The sequence below is a fragment of the Paralichthys olivaceus genome, chromosome 11, assembly GCF_024713975.1.
Source record: "Paralichthys olivaceus isolate ysfri-2021 chromosome 11, ASM2471397v2, whole genome shotgun sequence".
In the NCBI taxonomy this organism is placed as follows: domain Eukaryota; kingdom Metazoa; phylum Chordata; class Actinopteri; order Pleuronectiformes; family Paralichthyidae; genus Paralichthys; species Paralichthys olivaceus.
Window position 1 is genome coordinate 22,128,327 of NC_091103.1, and position 12,413 is coordinate 22,140,739.

The 12,413-nt window shown below is 38.1% G+C and overlaps 1 protein-coding gene across 9 annotated transcripts in view; it reads right to left on the reverse strand.

The window, feature by feature from the left end:
• Positions 1-3,126: 3,126 nt before the first annotated feature.
• The window catches only part of nectin1b (nectin cell adhesion molecule 1b), a 146,519-nt gene continuing 137,232 nt past the window's right edge, over positions 3,127-12,413 (reverse strand). For 4 of the 9 annotated variants that reach the window (XM_069533993.1, XM_069533994.1, XM_069533997.1 and 1 more), the window contains one exon: positions 3,127-5,777. In XM_069533993.1, the coding sequence (XP_069390094.1) occupies positions 5,535-5,777 (243 nt within the window). In that variant the 3' untranslated portion in view covers positions 3,127-5,534. The remainder of the gene's footprint in view (positions 5,778-12,413) is intronic. The other 5 variants (XM_069533999.1, XM_069533995.1, XM_069534001.1 and 2 more) reach the window with 2 other exon arrangements.

The following is a 12,413-nucleotide window of genomic DNA, read 5'->3' on the forward strand; positions in this document are numbered from 1 at the left end:
AGGTTCAGTTCTGGTACAGATTTATTTTTGATCAGCTGCCTCAAACACTGTGTAGGTGTTACTGACAGAGTTCTGCTGACTAACTGTACCAATGCTCTGGATTCTTACTGCAGATAAAACTGCCTCAGAATCAAAGGCTTTGAAATATACGCTCTACTCAATCAATTATTTGAGGCTGATATACTGAATACTGTACATTGTAATGAAAAGTAGAAACACACAGCATCAAAAGAACACTGAAAATCAAGTCCTTGCATGTATTCCCGATATTAGACTATATACTTCGTAACAGTAACTCTGTTCAAAAAAACTCCACTTAATCCAAAAGAGATCATATTTCTCTCATTTTACCATCTCTGTATTGCCTCCCTGTAAAACCCCTTAAAAAGACAAATCTTTTTCCTTATGTGCAAAGCCCTTAACGGCCAAACTCCATCATAAAAAGCTCATAGCACTGTATTATCTCGATGGATACAGTTGATAATGGATTGTTATCCCATATTTATGCTTCTATGGGCTGAGGCTGCTGGGTAAACCTCCATGCACTTCCCTCTTCTTCTCTCCCCTCCCCTCGTGTCATAAGCTGCTTTCCGACATGCACTGAAGTCTGGACATTTTCCTGAAAGTTTCTGGAGAGAACCTAGATATGAGAACGTAGATGTCAGAGAAATTTTTTCCAAAACTTTTCCAGGCAGCCCCCTATAGCGAATTGTCTGGCAAATGTCTGAGTGAGCCCAGCGAGCGAGTTGGAGTGTTGATGACGTTTATCACATGTGACGACCATGAAACTGGAAGAATACAAATATCCCAGGATGAAAAAGAGGAGGCGTACACATTAAAGAAACCTACAAAGATGTCCACTAGGAAAGGCAATGAGACTCCAGAGCTTTTGGTGATAAGGTCTATGCCACCCCTCCCATGTATGTTGTGGACATTTTCCTATTGTTGTGAACACGTCCAATCCTGATCACGTGAAATGAAAACTCTGGAAACCTTGTTTTCATGTCTGAAAACAACGTCACTAAACTCCCTGTCGTCGTGTATCCGTGACTCTGAATCTGCATAACTGCTCATCACTCATCAGGATCATCATTAAAAATATCACTTTTATTCTTATTAGTTGCTCTTATCATCATTGCTGTTATTAATGGCACTGTTAAACCAAACAGTATCTCTATAGGTGTATAAATTACAACAACCAGATTTTCCTCCACTGTTGATTATCGGCGTTGGATTTCTCTTTATAATATGGGAAGGTCTTGACCTCAATCTGTAAAGAGCCTTCAGGTAATGGAATGGCATTAAACAGCTTATATAAATAAAACTGAATTGAACAGTCAGATGAATTGAAATCCTTTGCACCCAAAATGTAAAGCAGCCAGGTTTGTAAAATGTTTGGACGCGACATCCTTCAGCAGCTGTTGTGGGAAAATGTCGGACTCTCGAAGGACATCCCTGAAAGGAGCCAAATGAAGAGATGCTGTTTTGATGTGTTGGACAAGTTACACAGGAAGTTTTCTTTAACATTTTTAATGGATGTTTAAAAAACATCGTCTCTGGGCATTAAAGACTTTGAAATGAGGGTCTTACCTTGTTCAACTCTGTTCCTGGGGCTCGCTGTAGGCTACACGCTCTCTATCAGCCAATCTACATCCCCTTTAGTCCCTTTGAGTCCGGGGATATGTATTTGTTTATTAATTCATTTGTGTTTTCCTGGTTTAGATGAACTCACATATTTCCTCGTGTCCCTGATCCTTCACTTCCTGCCCTTTGTGTGTTTCACGCCCTGATTTGTTCCACCTGGGTCTCATTGTTGTCCCTTCATGTTGCGTCTCTCACAAACCCGAGTGTTGCCCTGTTTGCTCCTAAACTCACGTCTGAACGGAGCAGAATCAACATCCATTTTTGTTACCATGGTTACCCCCATTAAATCTTACCTGTGGCATTTCTTTTTTTATACATATCTTCTTGCTTTTTCCCTTTGATATTTATAAGCTCCTTAGTTTTTGCAACAGTCCCCATAACTATACAACACTTTACAATAAAAAACACATTTCCCCTTTTCTAGGCCGGAGAGGTGTTGTGTTTGTTCTGAAATACAATATAACCTGTAAGTTGTATTTGTACGTTCAGCATTGATACACACTCACTGTTGAAACCCACTTTCACTCCCTGCTGATTAGTTTGTGATGGCACAGAGTGGAAGTGGACAGTGAGAGGTTGAACAGTGGTTTGAGAACCTTCTCTCAGCACAGGTTTGTATTCGTCCCTTGTGCCAAGCAGTTTTTCTCACGTCTCATTTTCCTGGTTGTTGATTTATGATGGTTTATTCTAACATCGTCAGATGAGTCTGCCTGATCCTCTGTTTTTGAACCTTGTCTGACTTTTGAACGTTGACTATTTCTGAGTGCAGGTGATTCCACTTTCGGAGTAATCACGAGTATAGATTACAGTGATTTACTGCTCATTTTGTGTGGGAACTCAGCACTTAGACACTGATGATTAATTAGAAATCCAAGTCAACAATAAGCTAAAGCTGCTTGTTTAAGTACCTTATTGGCAAAATAGTAAAAGTGGCTATAAGTTATTGTTATTAGCTGAACATTTTATGGCGTTTAAGTAAAAATGTAATAAATATTGACGTGATTAAATTCCACAATACATTAAATCATTAGCATATTCCATTACATGCTGCCAGCCTAACACCAATCAACAGAGACAGAGTTAGCAACTGGGTATTGAGCATTTAGCTGCTAAATGTTTCCCTCAGGAATTAATGGAGACCAAAGAAGTAAATAAAGAATTTAGTGGTACTTCCTAAAAGCATTTGTTTTTCTTTTAAGCTTCTTGTAGTTTATAGTTTTACTTTTCCGGCATGCTTAAATGTGTTGCTCTTATCCAGCTCATCTCCAGCAGCAGGCAGCTGTTTTAAAGCTGAGTGTCTAATACCGCATCGAACAAATAAAGATCAGGTGGAGACCAGAGATTTCTGCAGTTTATCAGAAATCTTGAAGTAGTATTAAAGTATTAATGTTTTTAATGTGCCATTTTAACATTGTGTTTTTAGTTTATTCTACTCTCCCCGATATGTTGATAATAGTGAAAACAGATGACAACCATAACATGGGTAGTTTGTGAAGTTTAATGTTAAACTGCATAACTTGTTTTTTGTCACACATCAGATACATTGTTAATATATTTACATCAAACATAACTCCAAATAAAAAAACACAGGTTAAATCGATTCACATCATTTCAATTATTTCAGTCTCAGCAAAAAACAAAAGAAAATTCTCATAATCCAAACGTTTATTCAGGTAGTATCCTTCCACAAATGTACAATTAATGTCAAAAGAAATGTGTTGTACGCCTATACATATGTATATGTTAAAAAAACCAAAATGTTAAAGTTTTACAAAACACAAAACAACGAGGTCAAGGGTGAAAAACAATCATGGCGATTTTCTTCAGGACATTAGAAATAAATCAATGTGATTGAATACATAAGGATTTGACAGTAAAAATGAAAACAATATATGTTAATGCAATCTTATGCGTACTCTGCAGCAATATAATAATAATAATTAATCATGATGATGATATAAGGAAGGATCTCTTGAATAGTAGATGTGTCACAAAAAGACAAAGTAGTGTTTCAGTGTTTTTTTCACACAGCAGGTACAGCAATATCAAACTTCTTCAGCGGTTCAAACCAGACTCCGCTGCTTAAACTAAATGCTAGCACACATATCGAGCCATCGCAAGACAACAAGGTGAGCACAGGAGAAAGTCTCACAGGTTATACTCTTTCCCATTGACCACCATTAAGAGTAAACACTAAATTACCTTCAACATCTCAAGGATTTTTTTTTTTCACATTGAGCACAAACACAAGTATTTTCTCCTCTTTATTTTTTTTCCAAACATACATCTAAAATGGCAAAAAATGTGAACTTTCGATTTATGCGAATTAGCTAAGTCTGGCGGGCTTGTGTGTGTATGTGTGTGTGTGTGTGTGTGGGAGGCAGTATCCTGGAATTGGCTCGTCAAGCACATTAGCTTATGTATGGTCTGAAATGAATAGTCACAATGTAAATTCTGAAAATAAGCGGCATGCTTTCGTATATAACTGAGCATTCTCTAAAAAAATACAGTATAGCAAGCTTTTCTCTTCAGCGTTTTCTGATTTGAAACTCTTTAAACTCTATCACTACAAATTAAAATTCCCCAAAATATAGTTAAATATGTTCAACGTGTGGGCTGTCCTGGTCCCTTTTAGGTTTCCTACTGCAGCAACGTAAAATAATTAGCACTGTGTTCTTTCCAGGACAACCCATGTATGTGATTGTCTTCACCTATTGCACCTACACTAAAGAGCGTCTCCTGGTGGTTGGTAACACAAAGGACCCATGAATCTCAAACCAACCTTCATGAGGAGCTCGAGTTTTTCTCACATACAGATATGGAAAATACAGCATATGGCATAAGTTTCATGTAAACTGGGAGCGTATAGCACATTGCCAATCAACTTCGTTTAATTCACATTAAACCAGGTCGTTTTGATGTAAACGCTTGCATGAAAGAAAACAGACAAAAACCGAATGAAACCATATGTCTTTGGCAACTACTGGTAGATAATAATAATAATAATAATAATAATAATAATAATAATAATAATAATAATAATAATATCATAATAACCAGGATGAATGAATAATAAAACATGGAGAAATAGAAGAAAGGCGATACTGCTAAATCTCAAGCCCTTTGTTTGTCCTCCAAGCTAATCAGGATAACATTTGCTTCCAATTGGCCGAAATATCCACAACAGCAAAGCTGCGGTGAGACTAAACGAAGGATTCAGTTGAGAGGCTGCCAATTCACATCTTTACATAGCAACCCTGTTGCTAACTGTCATTAAAGGGGTAGTCCACGTACTTATAGATTTCAATTAGCTTCACAAATCAAATGGCAGTTGTTCCATTTTGTTTGTTTGTTTGTTTGTTTTTTTCACTAGAACACATCCAATCACACAAACAGTATAGTATACGACTTTCAAAAGAGCAAGCATATGATTGACATACGAACAGAAAACAGAAAAAAAGAAGAAGCACGATGCTAGAAAAGGTCACTACCACTGTGGGAGATGTAAAAATAGAAGGAGAAAAAAAAACATCTTGAGTGATACAATGGCAAACTCTGTACACAGTTTGGACGGTTGGCATAAAAAGCAAAATATTCAAAGGTTGAGGGAGCAGTCGAAAACAGACAGTGTGAGTGGGCACAGGTGAGGGTGGTGGAGGAGGGAAGTCGGTGTCAGCTACGCTAACGTCAGTGGAGCAAATGGTGCACAATACACAGAGGGTTCAGGGCCACAAGTTACAGACACTTCCATCATACCCGGGGGGTGGGTTAGCGTATAGAATTAACAGAAGCAGAGTGGGGATGGATGCACGTCCCTTCAGCAGAGCTTTTTTTCCCGTGAAGCGTTTGTGGCACGATGCCTTTTGCGGAGCCAAGAGCTGAGCGGCATGTCACACGGATTGCTCTTTGGGGAACGTGAACGGAGCTCTGGGGCCGGGGGCGGTGAAGCTGGTGTTGGAGTACATGGGCTCGCTGGGCGGTTGCTGCGTGTAGGGGTGCTGCGGCAGGAAAGTGACAGGAGGAGGGTAGGCTGCGGCGGGCTTGGACTCAGGAAAGTGTTCCATGTTGCAGACGCGCTGGTAACTCATGTATTCAGCCGGGTTCAACAACTCCTCTGGGCGCCCCCCAGAGTCCTGCGTGCAGAAGACAAGAGAAGAGGAGAGAAGACAATACAGCAGGGTCAAAGGGTTTTCTTAATCTCAGGCGGGTTGACTGAGCCCGACATGAAGTTTCACATCACAGTGCTCAAAAGAACAGTGTGTCTGAACCACAGAGAAGTCAGTGAGCAATGTCATTATCCAACAATTCTTTATAAACAATACACAAACTCAAATTCAAGGAGAATCCTAAAACATCTTCATGCACATGTTCATTTGCAACGAGCAGCCAAGATGCCGAAATGCCAAATGTCTTTTGTTATTGATACTTTTGTGTCTGTTCTTTCTGTATAATGATTTATCAGTTTTTTTAAAACATGGCAAACACTAACATCAGCCATTCATATTTTAAACTGAAGGCTCTATTTTATATTTTATGTATATTGATATATTCTCATAAATCACGAAGGTGCTGGTTTAGGTCAGCAGGAGTTTTGTGGAGGTGTAGTGGTGAGAGGTGACAGACACGTATACGGAATATAACAGAGGTTTTAACTCTGATGTTTTTATGTTTGGATTTGGATGTGACAAATTTACTTATACAATTAACATACAAAACAAAAACACAAAAACAAAGAGATTTGATTGAATGTCAACCCTGGGAGCATCTACCGTTCAAAGAAGCACTCCAGAGATGTATTTGTTTTGTCTGTATTTGCAGTGCATCCATCTTTGTGGTTGTGTTGTGTGTATTCGCAGTGTAGGCTATTTGTCTATTTGGTTGAGTTACGTGTATTTTCAGTACACGCTGTTGCCGTAGTGACGTTTTCTTAGTTTGCTCATGTTCTGTCTATTTGTTTTTTTTGTTTGTATTTGCAGTTTAATTATCCATCTGGTTATGTTGTGTCCCTTTGCAGTGCATTTTTCTGTTTGGTTGTGTTGTGTATTTTTTCAGTGTGTTTGTATTTTAGTTTGTGGTGTATGTATTAGCAGAGCCTGTTGTTGCCATAGTGATGTTTTCTTCCTTTGCGCATGTTTTGTCTATTTGTATGTTTTTTGTGCGTTGAGCTCTCTCAGGCACCATGAACATTACAATTCCCAGAATGCCACACTGTAGGATCGTTTATTTGACACTAGTAAGTACTGGTAAGTACTCTCAGGTCCAACACTCAGTTTGATGTTTTAGACTTTTTAAATCTAAGAAAACAACCATGATGACATAATGCGTTAATAGAGAAATGCCTTCGTGTAATTAGCATCATCTCCACAAGAGTGAATATGTACTTGATGCTCAGTCCAGACAGAATCACACGAAGCATTTAAACTGCAGTCGTTTTGTTTCCAGCAGCTTTGAACAACTGCAGCCATTATTCTGTTGAATATGTCTTACATCATGTTGTTTAAAACATCCATTGTCTGGCTGTTTGTCTGTTAGAATTCCTAACACAACACTTCTAGTGCTGGAAGATTAGAATGGCTTTAAGATCTTTGATGGAGCCGTGTACACTCAGTCCTCAGGGTGCCACTCATCACGCTCATGTCTGTGTCTAAACTTGGAATCTGGTTTTGCAGCTTGCTGTGCTGAAGTTTTTACTTCACGTTGTTTCAGGCTGCATCCATGCTACCATGTGAAACGACATTTTAAAACTAAAATGATTTCTGTCCACATGAGCATTTTAGCTCTGAATCAGTTGAATCCCTGTTGATTCCAACATACATGTACACTGGACATGTAAACAGGACGGCATGGACAAAGGAATTGTCGCAGATTTCTGGAATAATATCTCCACTCCTTTGGATGCAATCTGTTGCAATGCCAATGTCTGATGCCAGTTGTTTTCTGCTGGAAGGGGGTCAGTGATAGGAAAATGACGGATCAGTGAAGGCTACATTGAAACCGAACAGACCGAATCAGCACTTAGGTTGTGAGCCGAGAGTTTTCAAACAAAAACAGGTCCAGCAGGGTTTTCACACTTCTTTTAGTGGCTCTAAAACTAAAGTAGTGTGGACATCAGGAGTATTCCAACCAGAGATGATGCCTTTTCAAACAAAAATGTAGAAGTGGGGATTTAACATCAGTTGACATTTGACAAGGAATAAATACTTCACTCCAAGTGCACCTCACACTCACTGAAAAGCAAGAGAATCGTACAGGACATCTTGCTTTGTGGAGAACTGCACTGGTGAAAACTGAAAAACTCAGAATTTCTGATATTATAGCACCAGGATGCATTTTGTATATATGATCTAATACCTCATGTTAATGGAGAATTAAACAAATAAATAATAATGGATTTACAAGCAAACAAACGGACAAATATATATATGCATTTGTGTTTGTCCTGGTGGCCACAGGGTTTTGATTCATTTTTTGATTCATTAAATGTATTTGATGTTTACAAATGAAAAAAAGAAAGTAAATTAAAATTGATCATTAAATGACAGCAATGAATAACATACATGCAAAAAAAAAAATGAATGAGAGTGAAAATGGAACTTACGAATATTCCTCAAGCATCTCTACATCTACGAAAATGATGATCCCAGCTCTGGAAATGTATTATGGGAGGCAACAAAACCACAAACTGACTTCAAGCGTCTTTTATGTTATTGCATTTGATAAACAAAATATGGAATTAGTAATTAGCAAAACAATAAAGCGACCACATTATAAGATATATTTCACGGGGAAAACATGGGGAACAGAGTGAGGGATTTTTTTTTTAATAAGCAGGTTGTAAGCAAACAAACGTTAATTTTATAATAGCACATTTTTGTAGTGGCTTATATTAGAAAATGATGTTGTCTCCATCTGTTTGAGATTATTTCCCCTCACCTGTATTAATAGGGATTTTTTAAATATAAATTTTGACCAATAAAAAGATTGAATCCTAAAGAAGTCATTTTAAGATACTTTGTGAGGGATGAATGGTGAAATAGTGGCTCTCAGACACTCAGCAGGGTGAGTGTTGATCTTGTGTGAAGGTGAATGGTGTTTTCACAGCAGAAGACACACAGGTAAACCCGTCCTGACACACACACGCTGCAGACTCCGACAGAAGCACCTGAATAGCTTATTTGTTTCAGGTCAATATTAAGGACCGTTCAAACTGCCGGAGAAAACTTTGCCAGAGACTTTGTCAGGTTATTAATTTCTTTGCTCACTGAGGAGACCTTGGTGAGTTCGAGCCGTTTCCAGCAGATTAAAACCAACAGTGTGAGGAGAGGTTTTCTCTGCAAACTGCTGTGGACACGAGTCTAAAGCTTGAGTTTTATCTGGTTTCTTTAATCTTTGCAATAAAAATAAAGCACGGAAGGGACAGTTATATATAAAGATGGAGGGCAAGTCTCAACTTCTTACCCTTGGACAAAAATGAAGCGGAAATATAAACAAGCGCTGACACAGGTTTCCCTTTTCATGTCATTTTGAGTCAGAGTCTGTGCAGTAGTAATTGTGGTGACCAATAATGAGTCAGTCTCAGCTGCTCCATCAGTTTTTAGATCATCAAATAAATAATTAAAATGACCAAATAAAAAAGGAAAAGAAAATTTGAATGTACATCACAGTGATAACAACTTTCTAAAAGCACAGGAACCATCTTTGGTCCCAGATTCATAACGTGCTGTGGCACACAAACTTCATGAAAGGCAAATAGTTGTTTTTGCTTGTATTATTTTACTTGTTAGACGTGTTTGTAAGTAGATTGCGTTACCATTGGACAGTTATGCTGTTTGTCCTTGCTCAAAGCAAATGTATTTTCAAAAATGTCAAATTATTCCTTTAAAAATGCAAAACAAGGATTTCTTTTTAATCAAAATACAATTTAATTGACATTTTGGGAATGAATACTGTTTACTGGAGAATATATTTTGCAGATTGTAAGAGACAGAGACTTTTTATGGAAAGGTTGTTTTGTTATTTCTTTCACTTCATGATAATTGATTCATCATGTTACACAAAATAAGTTTCTTCCATCAGAAAACCGTAGATGGTGAAACACATTTTCTGGAGGCACCTCACGGAGAATCACTTCTTTCTATGAATGCTGCAAGCAGCAGATCAGCTACCCTCAGGTTTACGTTACTGTGAGAGCAGTTCAACAAATAGTTTCCTTCATAAACAATATTCTCCACAATAGCTTTTTCAAATTATAAAAAAAAAACACTCTTACCCTGTTGTTTTATTTGCTCTCCTTGAGTTTTAACATTAAAAAAAACTATTCAATGGAGTTTCACCCTTTTCTGAATGGGTCTTTTTTTCTGTTTCTAAGCTCTTCCAGAGTTTCAGCATCAAACTCCGGGCAGTTTTCCAAGAATTTATATTAAAGACGTATGGTTATTAAAGGGAAATTTAATGCAAAGAAGCTCATAAAAGGAAAAGAGATAATTAGATGGTCAATAAATACCAGCAAATTATTCATTAGCTATACTGCTCATCCTCAGAGGGAGATGAGACAGCTGGAGTCAATCACAGCCGATTCAGGAAACAGTTGGTCGGTAAAATTTGTAAAACAAAGACGTGGGGCGTGTTCCCTCTGAATTGTCCCTTTACCAGATCAGACACGGAGCGTAAACTGAAACAGGGAAACAGAAGTTGATTGAAAACACTGTTACATTTTTTTTTCTCCTTCTTGTTTAACACTATACAAGGAAACAGATGCAACATCTGCTGGGAACAACATCTGGAGCTAAAATTCAACTTTCACCTCAGAGGATGTTATGGTGAACTTAGACTGTGTCTTTCCAAATAATTATCATAATTCATTACTTTTGCTCATCTTGTCTTTATTAGATGAACCTTATGCAGCATCATGTGGGGCCACTTTAACAGTGATTATGCAACTTTAATTGCTTCATTGCAGTTAGGGGGAAATTTATGTTTTTGATCAACAGGGGATCCTCGTTTCAGAAAGTTTTACAAGACTCACAGCTGAGCGGATGTGTTCTGCTGTTTTTGCACTTTTATCAGGAAACTATTGTGCATGAAGAACCCACATGCTTTATCTCCACCACTGCTGCATATGGCATCATCCGTCCCCACAGATCCCGCTTTTATAAATCACTTCTTCATCTTGTTCCAACATTTAGCAGTAAAGAGACTCATTGACCCGGTTGCTCGTTAGATTTATTCCTATTTGTTCACCGCCTGGGCCGCATCCAACCCATAAATCAAAAGATTTGTCAAAAAGTAGCTGCAACTCAATAGACTGATCAATACAACTGAATTTTAAACCTGTGTAGTTTTAATCTAAACTTATTTTCATTCAGCACTCATGAATTATTCCATTTACTTCCAGAGGGGAGCATAATGTTATGCTAATAAACCGCTTTTCCTCACACGGTCACATCTCTGTCCCTCCAGCCGTTGACAGAAACTGTGTTCGGTGTAAATAATTTAGAAACAAGGCTCAAAACCTACAAAAAAGTTTGAAAACTATTAAAGAAGACGACATATTGTATTTGATCTGAATCTGTTTCTACCTACTGAAGAAAAACAAGCAAGAAATGAAAACAGCAGGTTTTAAACCGAATGGACGGATGATTGCACTTTGATACTGTTTCAGGACCCTTTGTTAAATCTGCCAGACGGGCAAGTGCAAACACTGAAAACCACAGATCAGAATAAAGAGGTGTTTCCATACGTACATTCAGCTTTCACAGCTGCACACAAAAAGAATAGAAAAGTCAGCCGCTCGGAAATGGAAGATTCCACAATAATTCAAACAGCAAAAGCAACAGATGTCTTGCTTTGTAATGTGGAGAAGTTGTTTTTTTTAATCAATAAAGCAATTGTTTGTGGTTTTTGTACTTTTCTTCTAAAACGTAAGTGGCCAGGTGTTTCATTTATTTTTTTATCAAGAAGTTTAGTGTCCCTTTTCTTTTTCTGTCAGGTCTGACTTTCTCTTTCATCCCTTACTGACATAAAAAGATCTTTATTTCAAGTTTGTTGAAATGCAGAGCTTAAATGCATTGATTTAAAAGTGCGGTATAATCTAAATGAAATCTGGATCACCTTGTAGTCAATACAAGCAACAGCACGTCGGGTAGATAGCATAACCTTGGAGAAGAATGGCCTGTATAAGTTTGTGTATCTGAGAGTATAATAACTCAACTGTCACAGCAAATGGATGCTGGAAAAATACAATCAGGCTGTGATTAACAGCTGGCCAATTTATTTCACAGATTACTTTTTAAGTCACTGACCAAAGGTTTTATTCTTCTCCCAGAATAAAGTGAGGATTTTGTGACTCTGGATGTCGGACCTCGTGGTTCAGGCTTTGGCTCGGTAAACAAAGATTTTATTGAGTGGTGTAACCTCGTGACCGGAGCCAGTAAAGTCGAGGCCTAATGCCTTATTACAAACAGAGAATGTCAACAGGCAATTCCCAGAAGGAGTTTAGTTTGGAAACTGTTCCCCGGTGACAGTAAACCATCAATTTACAGAGCTGCTGATTGAACACCTGAATTCCAACGTTACGAATCAATATTCGTTCATGTGTCTGCTCCAGTGTCAGAACTGGTGGTTGAACATGTTTCCCACGTCAGTTTTCAAAATGTTTTTACAGGATTCAAATCATGATGAAATGATTATTGTTGCATTTTTCAGGGGTCGGCTGTGGCTCAGAGCGGGTTGTCCACTAACCAGACATGTGGTGGTTCGATGTCGTTGGG